The sequence below is a fragment of the Anabrus simplex genome, chromosome 6 (assembly GCF_040414725.1).
Source record: "Anabrus simplex isolate iqAnaSimp1 chromosome 6, ASM4041472v1, whole genome shotgun sequence".
Classification (NCBI taxonomy): domain Eukaryota; kingdom Metazoa; phylum Arthropoda; class Insecta; order Orthoptera; family Tettigoniidae; genus Anabrus; species Anabrus simplex.
The window spans coordinates 334,481,758-334,498,970 of record NC_090270.1 but is presented as its reverse complement, the minus strand read 5'-3'; the positions used below and the strand labels follow the sequence as shown (position 1 = coordinate 334,498,970).

Sequence of the window (17,213 nt, the reverse complement as noted above, 5' to 3'; positions counted from 1 at the left end):
GGCACTGAGCCGAGAAGATTTGAGAGTAAGGAGACAAGCTGCTTGACTTACTGGTATGTTCCGAGCTGTCAGCGGAGTGATCGCTTGGAGTAAAGTAGATAAATAAACTTGAATAAAGCTTTTAAAAGTAACGAGGATCATCATATGAAGATAAATTTGGAATTCGAGAAGTTAAATAGCGGCAAATATTTATTTCCGAGAAGAACAATTAGGGATTAGGTCTAGAATAATGTATAATCATAATGAAATATAAAGTAATTGTAAACAGTGATAATAATTATAATAATAATAGAGTAATAATAATAATAATAATAATAATTTTGTGTGGCTATGTCTAGCCGAGTTCAGCCTTCGTAAGGCAGACCCTCCGATGAGGGTGGGCGGCATCTGCCATATGTAGGTAACTGCGTGTTATTGTCGTGGAGGGTAGTGTTATATGTGGTGTGAGTTGCAGGTATGTTGGGGGCAGCACAAACACCCAGCCTCCGGGTCATTTGAATTAACGAACGAACGTTACAATCGCCGACTCCACTGGGAATAAACCCGGGACCCTCTGAACCGATGGACAGTACGCTGACCATTCAGCCAACGAGTCGGACTATAAACAGCCTTATACACTTACTAACATCAAAAACAGTGTACACTGACTGAGCAAATGTCATGGGATAGCGGAGCACTGATGCGCAGGTGTGTTGTCTGCGCACCACACGCCCCCTATGCCAGCGGCAGCTGTATAGGAGACCTTTTGAACAGTGGCTGTGCATGTGACAGGTGTAACATGGAACGTCGTCGTGATCTGACACCGTTCGAACGGAGTATGGTGATCCGTGCCCGACGGATGGGAAGTGCGATTTCGGAAGTGGTGCGAGAATTCGGCTTCACACGATCAATCGTGTCCAGGGTGTATCGTGAATGGTTGAATGCGGGTGTCACCGTCCACAACAGACGAACGACTGGCCGTCCAGCCACCCTCGATGACCGTGACCGGCGACATCTGCGACGGATTGTCAATAGCGACAGACGGGCAACCATGCAACAAATCACGGCTCAGTTCAACTCAGGCCGTGCTAGACACGTCTCCCAGTGGACAATCCGTAGGAACCCAACGTCATCGGGCACAACGACGCGCATTTGTCGCCAGTCACCAGAAATGGACACTGGAACAATGGCGTAACGTGATATGGTCGGACGAATCACGATTTCAGCTGCACCATGCCGATGGGAGGCACCGTGTATGGCGTAGACCACATGAAGCAATGGATCCCGCCTGCCTCGAAGGTGTGGTCCAGGGCACTGGTGTCTCTGTTATGGTCTGGGGTGCATTTTCCTGGTACGGAATGGGCTCCCTAGTTGTTCTGGAAGAGACTTTGAATGGTACGCGGTAAGTTGAGCCGCTCGGAGACCATCTCCACCCATTTTTGTCCTTCCAGCCCCCAGACGGTTCTGCGGTGTTTCAAGATGATAACGCGCCTCCACATCGCTCCCACGTCGCCCGGGAATGGTTCCAGGAACATGCAGCGGAGGTCCAACGACTGCCATGGCAACCCAGGAGCCCCGATATGAACCCTATCGAGCATATCTGGGATGTCCTGGAACGCAGGCTCCGTGCCATGGATCCTGCACCCACGAACAGACCAGCATTGGCGGCCGCTCTGCAAACAATTTGGTGTCAACTGCGTCCAGAGGACTATCAGGGACTTGTCGACATTTGCTAAGTCAGTTTATATCAGCTGTTGTGTGTGCTATATGTAGGCCTACTGATACAGACTGTTTTTATTTTATTTTAGCTAGTATAATATACCAAGGAAGTTGTTTGTTATACAGTAATTCAAACTTGTTTGAAATCATTTAAGAAAGACCACTAATTTTATAGTTGATAGGAAATTTTCTAACTGGGTGACAGCCCGAAAATACATATCAGTGGTGATTGATTCACGGGCAGGGTCAAACCCATCACGCACCGAACTGAGATACAATGCTTAGTTCTATGCCCAGCCACATTTATTCCAAGGAATTTACCTGGTTCTAACATCTATTGTTGGATTATTGAGCTGTAAGATCTGAGGACTGCCAGTTCTAATACCAAGAACGTGGTTTAATAATCTAGAGGCTGAGTTCCGTTGCGGCTTCTTCGAAGGTCAAGTTGAAATCCGCCCCCACTAACTGCACGTCAGAAATTGTGTACACATAGTTACTTTGAGACACATTACTTCTTTTTTGCTATATACTTCATGTCCTACCAACACAGGCAGGTCTTACGGCCACGATGTGAGAAGACAGCGCTGGGAAACGGAAGGAAGTGACCATGGCGTTAAGCAGGGTACAGCCCCAGGATATGACCGGTGTGAAAATGGGACCAACGAAAAACAATCTTCAGGGCTGCCGACTGTGAGGTGTGAACCCACTATCTCTCCAATGCAAGCTCACAGCTACATGACCCAAATTAAGTAGCTAACTCGCTCGGTGTTGAATGATGTAATAAAAATGACAGAGTTATATTAAGACAAATCAGGGCCCTGTTTAATAAAACTAACTAATAATATTACCTAACAATATTAGACCTCACAAAAATAATTATTAGTTAACCATATTCTGTTTCATAGAGATTTAAAATACACATGACTAATATAATAGCCTATCTTCACTCATAACATTAATTCATTATTCAGCTGATACAAATGGAAGTTAGAAATGGTCTGTTGAATATGTTCGTGGTTTGTGTTTATTCCTAGCAGTAGGCTAGTGCTTGACTACAACCGGCTGTTGATCCATTCGTTCGATAGGCCCTTGATATTTTCGTCGTTGTGATTTTGATACATATGAGAATGGATTAAATAAGTGAAAATAATGTGAGGGAAGAACGCTTCTTTGTGGAAAGTGATTGAGTTAAAGCGTTAACTGTTCGCCGCTTTGAAACACTATAACACTAATTGTTCCTTTTACATTTTTATTTTATGTGCTCTCAAAAATCTCTGTTGAGATGGACTAGCAAAATCTTGGTTTACTGTCCACTGTGGGTCGGTTCGGTAGAATAACACCCACGGTATCCCCTGCCTGTCGTAAGAGGCAACTGAAAGGATCCCCAGGAGCTCTCAAGTTGGGAGAGTGGGTTGGCGACCAGGATGCCCTGAGATGAGTGATGTATTCCTTCCACTTGCTTGTGCCAGGCTCCTCACCTTCATCTATCTTATCCGACTTCCCTTGGCCAACACTTGTTCTTTTCCAACCCCGACGGTTTTAGGTTGCGAGGCCGAGCAGTCTTTCAAGTCCTTCTTGGCCGTTCTCTTTCTTTGGACGATACCTTCATTTTTCGAAGTGTCGGTTCCCTTCCATTTTATATCTGATTAGTGTTATATAGAGGATGGTTGCCTAGTTGTACTCCTTCAACAATAATCATCACCACCATCTTAGTCTAATGGTGGTTTAAGCCAGAATTTTAAAGGATAGCTGGAGTCTCCGAGCAGAACTGCACTAGAGAAAGGTAACGATACTGTGTACAGTATCACTACCAACCCGTGAAGCTGCTTCATTCCTTGCAATGGAACATTCTATTACCAATCCTATCAAGCAAATAATCAAAGGTTCTGTAATCTAACCTAAATCTCTCATTGTATTCCTATGTTTATTATTACTAGTACAGGCTGCTTTTGGCCTAACATTTATTGAACGGTGAATACCTACACTCGTTCCTCGTCCCTGTTTGAATCAGAGTTGACTATTCCACTGATCTTCACGATTTTATGCTAAAATATTACAATACCACTCACTTTGGTTTCACTAATAATATGGATTATGAGTCAAAATACGCTCATGGAAATAATTCCAATAATATGAGTAACTTTTATTAGGCATGTTGTCTATGAAACAATTTACTAATATTATGAGGAATATCTATTAATAATTTTAACTCATGAACTAATTAATAATATTGTTAGCTAATAACTCTATGAAACGATATACTAATAATATTACTTAATATTATTGATTTCTTACTAACAATATTTGTTAAAATGTTTTATGAAACAGGGTCCTGCAGATAGCAATTTGTCAAAGGAAATGTCTTATAAACCTTTGATAATTTAATTGGTGAGTGCAAAAATGAACGTATTCCAAAAAAAAATGAAAATTTAATCGATGGCAAGCCCTACCTAATGCGTTGAAAAGGGTACACATTCCAATGCAGTGGACACTGTTTTCAGTGACAGAGAATTTTCATTGAGTGGAAGAAGGGACACATTCCTTGAATAAGTCCCCTTTTCAACTCAACGCTGTCAGCGCAGGTCAGTTCTGTTTTACGTAAGTAATAATGCCTTATTGTTGAAAATAATGTTAACAAACTGTTTAGTGTGTTGTGAGCCATACACATCATTTTGTATTTTCGTACTTAATGTGTTATAGTGAGTGCCTGGTGATTTACGAGTCAGATAGTGAACATGCAGAACCATGGCGAAAGAAGAGTAAGGTAAATAAAGACCAACATGCTAGAGAAATGGAAACTATTACAGACGTAGGGGTGAGGAGTTTGTGACCTCAAAAAGCTTTTGGTAGAAGCCAATAAAACTGGCCCTGATTGCAGCTGCAGATAAAGATGCATGGCGCAGTTTTCAGAGGAAGAGAGAAATACCATTATACGATCACTTTACGATGGTAAACCAAAGAATTACGAGGACACGTATTTGATGGGGGTGTATTGAGAGATTTGACGTTCGCTGGCACAGACCAATAAATGATAGCTCGAAACAAAACACTTCCTCATGTAAATATTTTGTTGTTCTTGGTGGTAAACGTTCAGAAGTGTATCGTAAAGCCGTTATTAGCCGTCGTGCCATCTTACATACGGTAGTGATTAGGCTAACACACATCTTGGCTAGCGGCAAATCACTTTTTGATATGAGACGGAAACATGGAAATCGTGGGAATGTATTCCTACCCTCTGTGAACATTAAAATTCACGAGCATATTGACTCGTTTCCAAAATACATAACCCACTACACTACGATTCATATAACCTATTTACATGATCAGCTCAATGTCCTGAAAATTTATAGTCTGTTTATTGAAAAATATACAGAGCTGATAAATAGTCAAGTACGAGTATTATTTGAAATGTTTTAAAGATAATTTTGGGTTCAGGTTTGGCAAGCTCCCAGTTGGCGTGCACTATGTTCTACGAGTGAGGATCTACTCACTAAATGGAAGTCTAAGACACTTAATGACAACGTTGAACGTACAGCAAAGCTGAGTTAATCGTACAGTCCAAAATATTTTACAATAAGTTGTCTTTTCCGACAAAAGAGTAGCGTTACAAAAATGTTGCAATGTTTGGGTTGGGAAGAATTGAGAGAAAGAAGAAGAGCTGCTCGACTAAGTGGTATGTTCCGAGCTGTCAGCGGAGAGATGGCGTGGAATGAGATTAGTAGACGAATAAGTTTGAATGGCGTTTATAAAGGTAGGAAAGATCACAATATGAAGATAAGTTGGAATTCAAGAGGACAAACTGGGGCTAATATTCATTTATAGGAAGAGGAGTTAGGGATTGGAATAACTTACAAAGGGAGATGTTCAATAAATTTCCAATTTCTTTGAAATCATTTAGGAAAAGGCTAGGAAAGCAACATATAGGGAATCTGCCACCTGGGCGACTGCCCTAAATGCAGATCAGTATTGATTGATTGATTGATTGATTGATTGATTGATTGATTGATTGATTGATTGATTGATTGATTGATTGATTGATTGATTGATTGATTGATTGATTGATTGATTGATTGATTTAAGAACTTTGTAAAACGAGACCTGAGCTGATGGCGATTGTGTTCGACTTAATGCAAAATTTTCCTCTGCCAAATTTACCAGTACAAAAAATGTTCCATATGAGGAAGTTATGGTACTATGTCTTGAAAAAAGGAAGGGCAATTTTCTGCACGTACCCTGTGGGGTTAGCTAAGAAAGGGCCAAATGAGGTGGCCTCATTTGTATTAGATTGTATAAACAAACACGTTCCTGAAGAGATTAAGGAACTCCACTTATTCAGTGACGTGTGTGGAGGTCAGAACAGGAACCATACGATGTGTAGATTAACTTCAGCACTGACTATGAACAGTCGCTTCACGGTAATACATCAATATTACCCAACATCTTTAGGGCTGCTGACAGTGGGCTTCGAACCCACTATCTCCCGAACACTGGACACTGGCCGCACTTAACCGACTGCAGCTATCGAGCTCGATATTTGAAAAGTGCTACGAGAACTGGAACGGGGTCCACTCGGCCTCAGGAGGTCAAGAGGAGGTTCGATTCCCACCTCTGATATCCTCGAAGTAGTTTTCCGTGTTCCCAGTTCTTCTGCAGGCAAATATCGGGACGATACCTAACTTAAGGCCACGACCGCTTCCTACCTGTTCCTTGCCTATCCTTACACCAACTTTCCTATCCTCCACAAGCCCTTTGTTCAACATAGCAAGTGCGGTCACGTGGGCAAGGTACTGGTCTTCCTGCCCAGTTTCATTCCTGACCAAATGTCTCAAGCTCCAGGACACTGCCCTTTGGTTGTAGAGGTGGAATCCTTTATAAATAAACAAATAAATAAATAAGAGGCAACAACTAGCTGGATTCAAGAAGTAAAGAAATATTTAGAAAGAAATAATGTAAGAGAAGAAGAAACTTTGGACAGAGAAATTTTTAGAAAGAGGGTCAATCAATCAATACTGATCTGCGTTTAGGGCAGTCGCCCAGGGGACAGATACCCTATCTGTTGTTTTCCTAGCATTTTCTTAACTGATTTCAAAGAAATTGGAAATTTATTGAACATCTCCCTTGGTAAGTTATTCCAATCCCTAACTCCCCTTCCTATAAATTAATATTTGCCCCAATTTGTCCTCTTAAATTCCAACTTTATCTTCATATTGTGATCTTTCCTACTTTTAAAGACGCCACGGTAGTAAGTATGGAAGGATTCCAAGGAAAATTAAACAAGAAACCCGGTGCGAAGTGGTCCGAAGACAGAAAGAAACGGCATAGTGATAAGATGAAAGAATATTGGAATAAACGGAAGAGAACAACAAAGTATGAAGAATTGAATTGAAAATGGCACGTAGTCCTTAGCAGGCCTCGTCGGAAAGAAGAAGGAGAAATAAATACATATTTTTATAAGTAATAACTAATCTAGTCTGCCATTCGTCCCCTCCGTACACCTCCCAGTCTTCACTCAGCAGAGAGTCCCACGGTGGGAGCGCGGGTGACTGGAATGTGAGACTGTCCGTCTTCGTGATGCGATGCCAAGAGTGAGTGCTTGGTGTTTCCTATCAATTACTGTACAGTGTTACGTCAACATGACTAAATCTCCAGATAATATCAAGATACAGACTTAAATGGCACATTGTGGAGGCACAGCTGATACACTTTCTCATCTGTTATCTAAGTGGTCACGTGTTCCACGCAGCGGCTTCAGTGCGTTGTACAGTCATGGGCGACAGGCAGCCAATGCAGGTAAGCAGCTATTGTCTCTCCGGATACAGTAAGTTTATAGAACGTATTTATTTATGTATCATATGACTAAAGTACAATATTTCTTCTTCTTCTTGTCATTCTTCCCAATTATCCTGGGTTACACAATTGATATACATTTGGCTCAGTTTTACGAGCGGGTGCGCCTCCTGACACTAACCCTCTATGAAAGTGATGATGGTAATTATTGTTTTACCAGGAAGTACAACTGGGCAACAATCCTCCCTACCTCTAATCAGAGGGAAAAGCTGGAAGGGATCCGACACTTCAAAACATGAAGGAATCGAGCAAGGAAAAACCAGAGGGCGTCAAAACGAAGATCTCCCTAGGCCTCGAATTCTTTAATACAGTGTCGGTTAAGAACAAGAGTTGACCAAGAGAGGTCCGATAGAATAGATTCAAGTAAGGAGCCTGGCACAAGTAAGTGGAAGAAATGCCAGGACGGAGTTAAGAGCCCCATGGTCGCCAACCCACGCTCCCAAGTTAACAGCCCCTGGAGCATCTTTTAGTCACCTCTTACAACAGGCAGGGGATACCATGTATGCTATTCTACACCCCCACCTCACACACAAGGGGACCTATGTAAAGGGATTTATTCACTATTAGTGTGTTTGTGGTAACTGGTAGTGTTGATAATTAATTTAATGTGCTTTAGGTCCCACTAACTACTTTTTGCTGTTTTCGGAGACGCCGAGTGCCGGAATTTTGTCCCGCAGGAGTCTTTTATATGCCAGTAAATCTACCGTCATGAGGCTGACGTATTTGAGCACCTACAAATACCACCGGACTGAGCCAGGATCGAACCTGCCAAGTTGGGGTCAGAAGGGCAGCGCCTCAACCGGCTGAGCCACTCAGCCCGGCTAAACTCGTGTGCTCGTCCCGAGGTGGTGCAGCTCTTGTCAGGCACAGCAAGTACCCGTTTAACCACATACCAGACGTCCTCCTCCGTAGCTCAAGCGGCCTCTCACCGCTGTTCTGTGGTTCAAATCCCGGTCACTCCATGTGAGTTTTGTGCTGGACAAGTCGGAGGCGGGACGACTTTTTCCGGATTGTTTAAAAGATATTTGCTTCGCACCGACACAGATAGGTCTTATGGTGGGGTTCGAACCCACTGTCTCCGAATGCAAGCTCACAGCTGCCCGCCTGTAACCGCACGGCCAACTCGCTCGCTCGGACAGGCTTCGGCAGTCGCCAATATTCCTATCCTCGCCGCTAGACGCGGGCTTCATTCATTCATTCCATACCTGACGCGATCGAGTGACTGGAAACAGGCTGTGAATTTTCATTTTCATTTTTGTCCAAACCTCATGCCATTCTTAAAGACCTGTCAGTATCGGAAATCGAATCCGAGGCCCCGAGTACGGCAACAAATAGTGCTAACCATTGCGCTACAGTTGGTAGTGTTAATATGCCGCGAATCGTATTGAGACAAACATAGACATCTAGAGGATTAACCATAAGCTGTTAAAATCCTAGACCTCGCCAGGAATCGCTCGAACATATTCTCCGCTACCAGGAAAAGCATAGAATGACGGATATGTTCTTGCACTTAGAAGACGAGAGAGGGAGCTTTTCGCTCAAAGTTATAAATACAATGGCTTTACCATAGAGTTAGTAAATAATACACTAGAGGTAGCAGTGGCGCCACGAGCGGAGCATGATGAAATCACAGCAAACGCTCGCTCCGCTGTGCTCATCAATGTAAATAGGAGACTTTTAAAACTGTGTGGATATTGGTATGGTTTAAAATTCTTACATGTGAATATTCTCAGATACTACAGCACACTTGCGATGCTTCTCTCCAGTAAATAAGAAAGCCCAAGAAGCATAAATGCAGGAGAAATACGTGATAAAAGAGGACTGCGTTCAGGTGCAGTTAAGTAACACAAAATCAATTCACTGTTCATATTAAGTCTTCTAACAACATACGTTTGGAAGGAGGGCACTATATTTGTTTTTGTGTGTGCGTGTGTGTAAATGACCAGGACTTTGGTACGATTCTGCATAACGACTGAAAATATTCTCTCTCGTACGAAGCGAATGAACGAGTTTCTTTTCAAACCTGAAAGCGTTGGCAAGATTTTGGGGTAAAGTACACAAATATTGTCATCTCCGGTATACACGTTGGCTTTCTTAGCCTAAGTTGGCAGATTCGAGCCTGGCTCAGTCCGGTGATACTTGAAGGTGCTCAAAAATGTCAGCCTCGTGTAGATAGATTCACCGGCACATGAAAGAACTCCCGTGGGAGAAAATTCCGACACCTCAGCATCTCCGTGAACCGTGTAAGAAGTTAGTGGGATGTAAAGCCATTGTTATTATTATTATTATTATTATTATTATTATTATTATTATTATTATTATTGTCGTCGATGATTTCTATATGTGATTACTAGTGGAAATATGACACTCAGTTGTGGTTTCAGCCTATTGTGGAGTTTTTATTTAGCTTTTCTTGAAATGTATGATTTTATTTAAGATTTTAACTTGTTAATAATTTCCATTAATGGAAGAGGAGAGTGCTAAATTATATAATTGAAGAGAACTGAAAAATAAATTATTTTTTATAATTCGCTTTACGAGTACATAGCATTGCGAATGGCTGTGAATCTGAGTTTGTGGCGTGCTTGTACTCGTAGTCGTTGTTGACGGTCGAGGTATGGATTGCACTTCGTATGCATAATGAAGGGGTAATATTTGGTGTCGGATGCGTTGGTGCGGATTTGTAGGGATTTGTGATAGGGTAAGTTGGGGTTTCGAAAATCTGTGGACATGACTGTAGTGGGTGGGTTTTATTGTGAGTGGAGTGTCGGTGTCCTGGCTACTCAGTTTACCAGGTGGGCTTTGTCTTAGGTGTTGTTAAAACACTGGAACGGTCAAACTCAATAAGAAGACCGGCGTTCGTGGTTTTGTGCTACTTGGCGGGTAACCGTCGGGCCAGGTACAGTTTCGGATCTCGCCGTGACAACAGCCGAACGATCACTTCACTAAGAGCCTGACAAATTGCTTTCTTCGATTAGGTGCTGCGTAACTGCCCCGATTCTTGGCGGGCAGTTGGCTGTTGGAACTTCGCTGGGAGCTCTGTACTGGGTTCGGTACTAAGTTATGTACCGAGAGCTGAATAGTGTTGATAGTATCTAGCGATCAGGAGCTAGATTTATGTTCCAGTGCTTGCCGTTGATGTCAGGAAATTGATGAACCCCAGCCTAAAAACATTTCCATGTTAAAAGAAAACATTTGACTGCCCAGTCCCTGCACAGTTGTTCTGGCAGCATGCAAATCGATAGGCCCTAGGTTTGCAGTCGTACTGGGGTGAGAATACTTTACCTCACTTGAACAAGTTTCTCGTGCAGATCCGGTGTGAACCCTGCTGAGTGTATTCCATACGTGGGGTGGTAGTTCCGCGCCAGCTTATATGTAAGTCTCTGGTAAGACCACAGTTAGAGTATGGGACCTTCACCAGGACTACTTGATACAAGAAATGGAAACAATTCAAAGGAAAGCAGCAGGATTTGTTGTAGGTAATTTCTGACAAAAGAATAGCGTTACTGCAAACTTTGGGTTGGGAAGACTTGGGAGTAAGAAGGCGACATGCTCCACTATATGGTATGTTTCGAGCTGCCGGTGGTGAGTTGGCCTGGAAGAAGAATAAGCTTGAGCGCAGATTTTTAAAATAGGAAAGATCATAATATGAAGATAAAGTTGGAATTCAAGAGGTCAGAAAGGAGCAAATATTCATTTATAGGACGAAGAGTAAGGGACTGGAATACATTATCAAGGGAAATGTTCGTTGAAAATATTTAAGAAAAGGCCAGGTAAACAACTGATAGGGAATCTGCCATCTGGGCAGATCATTGATGAGTGGTGATGATTATAAGCAGGGTCTATACTAGTACGTTCTTGAAGAACATTTTCATTCCCTGTCGGTAGCTACATGTCGTTGTTGATGTTCAATTGGTTTCCCTCCAGTGATTTTAGTAAGGTGTCCGGCTCATTAGTTCTCAGTGTAGTGTCCTTCGGGTCATATGACCCCAGATTCAATTCCGAGCCGAGCCTGGGATTTTCGCTACGTCCGGTTAACTCAGAGGTCAGTTGCTGTGATCGTCCGTTTTACATCAACCAAAACACACTACCAACAGCCACGGAAATACGCAACAGTGAATACCTGTCGTCGGGAAGGGCATCCAGTCGTAATACTGGGCTTAATCCACATTAACGTTGACCCCAAATACTTGGGGTAAAGGAAAGTAAAGAAATAAATTCTATACGTAGGATGGGGGCATGGAGATCTTTAACAATTTCTCCTTAGCGCAGAGATACCATTGTGAATATGCAGGTGAGTCTGATTTCTGTTAGTCCCTCAGAAGAGAACTTTGCCTTAGTAGGTTTGGCGGTGCAATGTTACTTAAGTTTGGAATCCAGTAAAAAATTGCAGATCTGATTCATCCAGGAATTCTACCTCGAGGTGACAATGGTGAGGTTTTACAGAATTCTAGGGTAAAGAAACTAATTTTTGTAGCACATAATGCACAACAATTAGCACCTGAAAAACAAGGACATGTTTTCCTTCCCGGTGGTACATCCGTCTTTTACATAGGAATCACAATTACTAGAAATCGGCTTTACATGTGGATTTTATTTCACGTTTGCGGCCGAGTACCGTTCTTGCTGTGGAGGGAGGTAATTAACTATTGCATGTCTTTGTGGTGTTATGTATAAATGAAAGGGTGCGTGCAATGACGAACGTAAACACTCAGTCCCCAAGCCAGAGGAATTAACCAAATGCAGTTAAAATCCCCAGCCCAGACGGGATCAAAGTCAGACCCTCAGAATCAAAGCCCCTTACGCTGACTATTTAGCAATAGAGCCAGCCGCGAAAAACAAGTATTTGTTCAAAAGAACAAAAGTTATAAAGAAATAATAATAAAATTAAAATTATTGGACAGTTTCTGGAAATAAAACAGGAAAGGCATGCAGGCAGCTATAGTACGCAATAAACTTATCAATTATCATTAAATCATTACTGATCTGCCTTTAGGGCAGTCGACCAGGTGGCAGATTCCCTATCTGTTGTTTAACTAGTATTTACTTAAATAACTGCGAGGAACTTGCAAACTTATTGAACATCTCCCTTGGTAAATTGTTCCAATCTATAACTCCTCTTCTCATAAACGAATATTTGCTCAAATTGGTCCTCTTGAATTCACACTTTATCTTCATATTGTCACTTTTCCTACTTTAAAAAGACCACACAAATGTATTCGTCTACTAATGTCATTCCACGCCACCTCTTCCCTGACAGCTCGGAACATACCATTTAGTCGATCAGATCGTCTCCTCTCTCTCAGCCTGAACTTAGCATCATTTTCGTATCGCTACTCTTTTGTCGGAAATCACCCAGAACAAATCAAGCTGTTTTTCGTTGATTTTTCTCCAGTTCTCGAATCAAGTAATCCTGGTGAGGGTCCCATACTCTAGAACCATACTCTAACTGGGGTCTTACCATAGACGTACGTGCCCTCTCCTTTACATCCTTACTACAACCTATAAATACCCTCATAACCATGTGGAGAGATCAGTATCCTTTGTTTACAATCCCGTTTGATGTGTTTACCACAATCAAGACCTTTCCTCATATTAACACCTCATCTCCATAAGGAACTTTTACCCGATCAATGCTGTAATTTAAAATGAGAGGACTTTCCCTATTTCCTATTTCACCCTCATGGGTTTGGTGGTGCCTGAGCTATCGTGATAAGACTGATGAGTAAGTGACAGTATTTCGCATTAGTAGAGTATACAGCATAAAGAACGAAGTCGGTGAATTTTTAAACGTGACCGAAAACTTTAGAGGTAAAAAAGTGTGTTCATGAATCTGAAATGAAATACTTGTCGCAGAACACTAGTGAAAGGAACTTGCGATTTTTAAGGCAACGTAGAAATCAAAACTGGTCGATCAGGCTACATATGAAGGGATAATGAAAAGCATTACAGGAAAGGAAAGTTGAGATTAACTGCGAAAGAGAGAACGGGCCTCTTATGGCATGGACTCCACAAACCAGTCTGCTGTCTGGTAATAAACATGCATCATATCGAGCTACATGTGTTTTACCTCCACGACTGGCATAGAAATCATCCTAAATATTCTTCTTCGAGTTCTCAGTTGGCCGAATTGACACTTCTCCTTAAAAATAACGGGAAATAAATGACGACTGGGACCTTTAGTTTGTTCTTCACATAAGAAGAGAACAAGAAATTCTCCAATTTTGTGTATTTAGGGCTTTAACACTGACGTATGGTACAACGTGATGGACTAGCGTTGTCAAAAATGGGCACTGGTGGCTTTCGCTTTCGTTTTGCCGCAACCTGTGCTCATAACTCGTCGTTCGCCCAGCAGGGACATCAGACTTTTCGGCACGCCAGGTGAAAGAAGGCAGTGGAAGGAGGTTGACTCTGCGTGAATAATGGCATAAATGCACTAAAGAGAACATGGTTTGCTTTCTACTGCAATATTTATGTAATAATAATAATAATAATAATAATAATAATAATAATAATAATAATAATAATAATAATAATAATCCAAACACACATTGAATTCTGAATTCGCTTCATTGATTTTGTATTTGCAATACTCACGAATTCTTGTCCGAAATGCAACTCCTCCTCTCGGAAAAACGAGGGTCATGTGGGAATGTACTTGTTTCAATGACGTGGCTGCTACTCACCCCGCTGTCCTCTACACACTCTGATAAACAAACATTAGCGTCACCTCACCCAAACGCAATTGTATTTTGAATAGTATATATAGAAGCAAATGAGATAAAAGAGCTCAAATTTATTTGACAGCTGAAATCGTGATCATACCCACGGAATTTCAAGTTTTACATAGAATCTTAACTGTTACGGAGTTCTCGTGGATCACAGAAGTGAAAGAAGGTGCGGGCATGAACGTGTCTATCTACTACAATCAAAATATTAATTAAAAGTTTTGAAATCAATGTTATATTTCTTTGGCACCTTCTCTTAATGAAAGATATTAACAAAACCAGTCGCTCAGCGCCAGTACAAGATTTCAGGTACAGTAGTTGAATACAATTTAGAAGCGTTATTTAGACACAATTGCTCCATACACCCAACAGTTAAGGAGACAGGTCTCCCCATTTCATTTAGAGATTGTATCTACCAAAATGGAAGAGCATCCAAGCCCTATGAATAGAATAGGAGACTGAATTCCGAACCTAATACAGTTATAATCCGAGCATCTTTACTCACCGAAAATTTACAGTTTCCAGTCCTCTCGAGGCACAAAAACACATTTAATAGTTCAAACAGATATCACTGTCTTCAACAATCAACAGTTTACCCACTTAACAGAAAAGTTTTTTTACAGGAGTATAGAATACTCATTCTACCGGGCCTTGGTGGGAAGAGAAAAAAACGGTTAAATTTACTGGCCCGAAAATCAAAATAATGCGGAAGCAGACACCTGCACTCCTTGACACTGACACTTAGAAGTTTGAAACCCTAGTGGGGCTCACTGCCCGACGTTACAGGGTCTAATCCCATATTACTGAGGTGACTAGATGGATTTTAAAAAAATGAAATGGCGTATGTCTTTTAGTGCCGGGAGTGTCCGCGGACATGTTCGGCTTACCAAATGCAGGTCTTTCGATTTGACACCCGTAGGCGACCTGCGCGTCGTGATGAGGATGAAATGATGATGAAGACGACACATACACCCAGCCCCCGTGTCAGCGAAATTGACCAATTATGGTTAAAATTCCCGACAGGAATCAAACCCGGGACCCCTGTTGTCAAGCCATTTAGCCATTGAGCCGGACACTAGATGGAAAAAATTTAAGTTACAAGGCTACAGATAGAAAAAGATTACAAAAACATCGTCACCTCAAATACAAGTTGACAGGAAACTCGAGGGGCTGTCACTCTCTCTATTCCCGGATTTCAGCTAAGTGCTTTTAGGCTGGTTTTGAAATTTACATTGGAAGATGAAGTTTACATTATTGAAGATTAGAAATTAAAGTTACATTCTTAAGGACAGGAAACCTTCCCCTCGGGTTAGCTTTCAGAGGCTATCACCTAGTTAGTACATGGCTGCCATTACCATATTCCACTGGACTGCTCGATGAAGGGCGAAACGCCCCCGCCTCCACTATTAGCACACGCTCAGTACACTCGACCATCAAGAAGACAAGGTAGCTCGAAAATTTGCCAGCTTTTATACCCGAGAGGAAGGCTCGAGAGAGATCTGGACTAATACCCGACACACCTCCAGATTTTTATTGGATAATTAAATAAGTGGAAGAAAGCTCTGATTGGTTGAAAATTAAATTAAACGTGGACGATAACTAGCTCAGAAAGAAAGAGATTGCAAGCTTTTGATATGTAATGTCACAAAAGAATGCTGATGGTAAGATGGGTAGATCGAATCACGAATGATGAGATAGTGAAGCGAATTGATGAGAGGAGATCGTTGTGGCTAAATTTGACGAGAAGAGATTAGAATAATAGGACACATCTTGAGACACTCAGGACTTGTTCAGTGGTGGTGGTGGTGATTATTGTTTCAAGAGGAAGTACAACTATCCTCATTATTACACTAATCAGAGGAAAAATATTGAAGGAATCCTACACTTCGAAAAGTGAAGATATCGGCCAAAGGAAGACATGGCCACGGAAGGCGTGAAAATGAAAGACTCCCTAGCCCTCGCAAACTTAATAGCGTCGGCGTCGAAAAAGAACAAAAATTCGACCAAGAGAGGTCGGATAGGATAGATGAAAGTAAGGAGCCTGGCAGAAGTAAGTGGAAGCAATGTCAGGACTCAGCTAAGTGACCCATGGTCGCCAACCCACGCTCCGAAATTCAGAGCACCTGAGGCCCCTTTTAGTCGCCTCTTACTACAGACAAAGGACACCGTGGGTGTTATTCTGCCGCCCCCACCCACAGGGGGAGAGGACTTGTTCAGTCAGTTATTAAGGGAAGTGTATGCGGTAAGAACGGTAGGGGTAGACCAAGTTACGAGTGTAACAAGCAGATTAGAACAAATGTAGAATGTAGTAGCTACGTAGAAATGGAAAGATTAGCACAGGGTAGGATGGAGGGCTGCATCAAACCCCTCTATTACTGATGACTCAAACAAGAACAACATGTATATACCAACAAAAAATAAATAATAATATAACTTCACTTATCATCAGCTTTAAATAACTGCTATGAAGAAGAAGCAAATCAATCTTCTGTCCTTTCTAGTGCTAACAAAGAACAAATTCGTGATGACCACATTCACGTCATACATAAACGCTAAAGCCTCTGAAACAAAGTGAAATTGAGTCGATCTTCAACAGTGCTGAATTCAGTTCAGCTTTCCGTTATGTGAAAAGAAAGTATGATGACGCCAAAACATCCTTTCATGTTAAAATGAAATTCATCCAAGTTTGGTTAGGTCATTGTGAGTGGTAGATATAAGACGGTGCTAGTCTGGCAGTATGCAAATACATGTCCTCAAGTAGCGTCGATAAGAAACGGGTCACGAGTTTCTCAGTAGCGTTTGAAAATGAATTACTTGATTCGCATAACAATAGCAAAGTGTACTGTGAAAGGGTCGCCAGTGTAAAAACAATAGAATGACCTTCCGAAACACTGACGAAAAACTATGTTGATAAGATGAGCCAAGAAATATTTTTGAGAA

The 17,213-nt window shown here is 41.8% G+C and overlaps 1 protein-coding gene across 1 annotated transcript in view; it reads left to right on the top strand.

Annotated features, from left to right (window-relative positions):
* The first annotated feature begins 7,478 nt into the window (after positions 1-7,478).
* LOC136875788 (transient receptor potential channel pyrexia) overlaps positions 7,479-17,213 on the top strand; it is a 28,014-nt gene continuing 18,279 nt past the window's right edge. Inside the window, exon 1 of the mRNA XM_068228134.1 lies at positions 7,479-7,488. Within this exon, the coding sequence (XP_068084235.1) occupies positions 7,483-7,488 (6 nt within the window). The 5' untranslated portion in view covers positions 7,479-7,482. The remainder of the gene's footprint in view (positions 7,489-17,213) is intronic.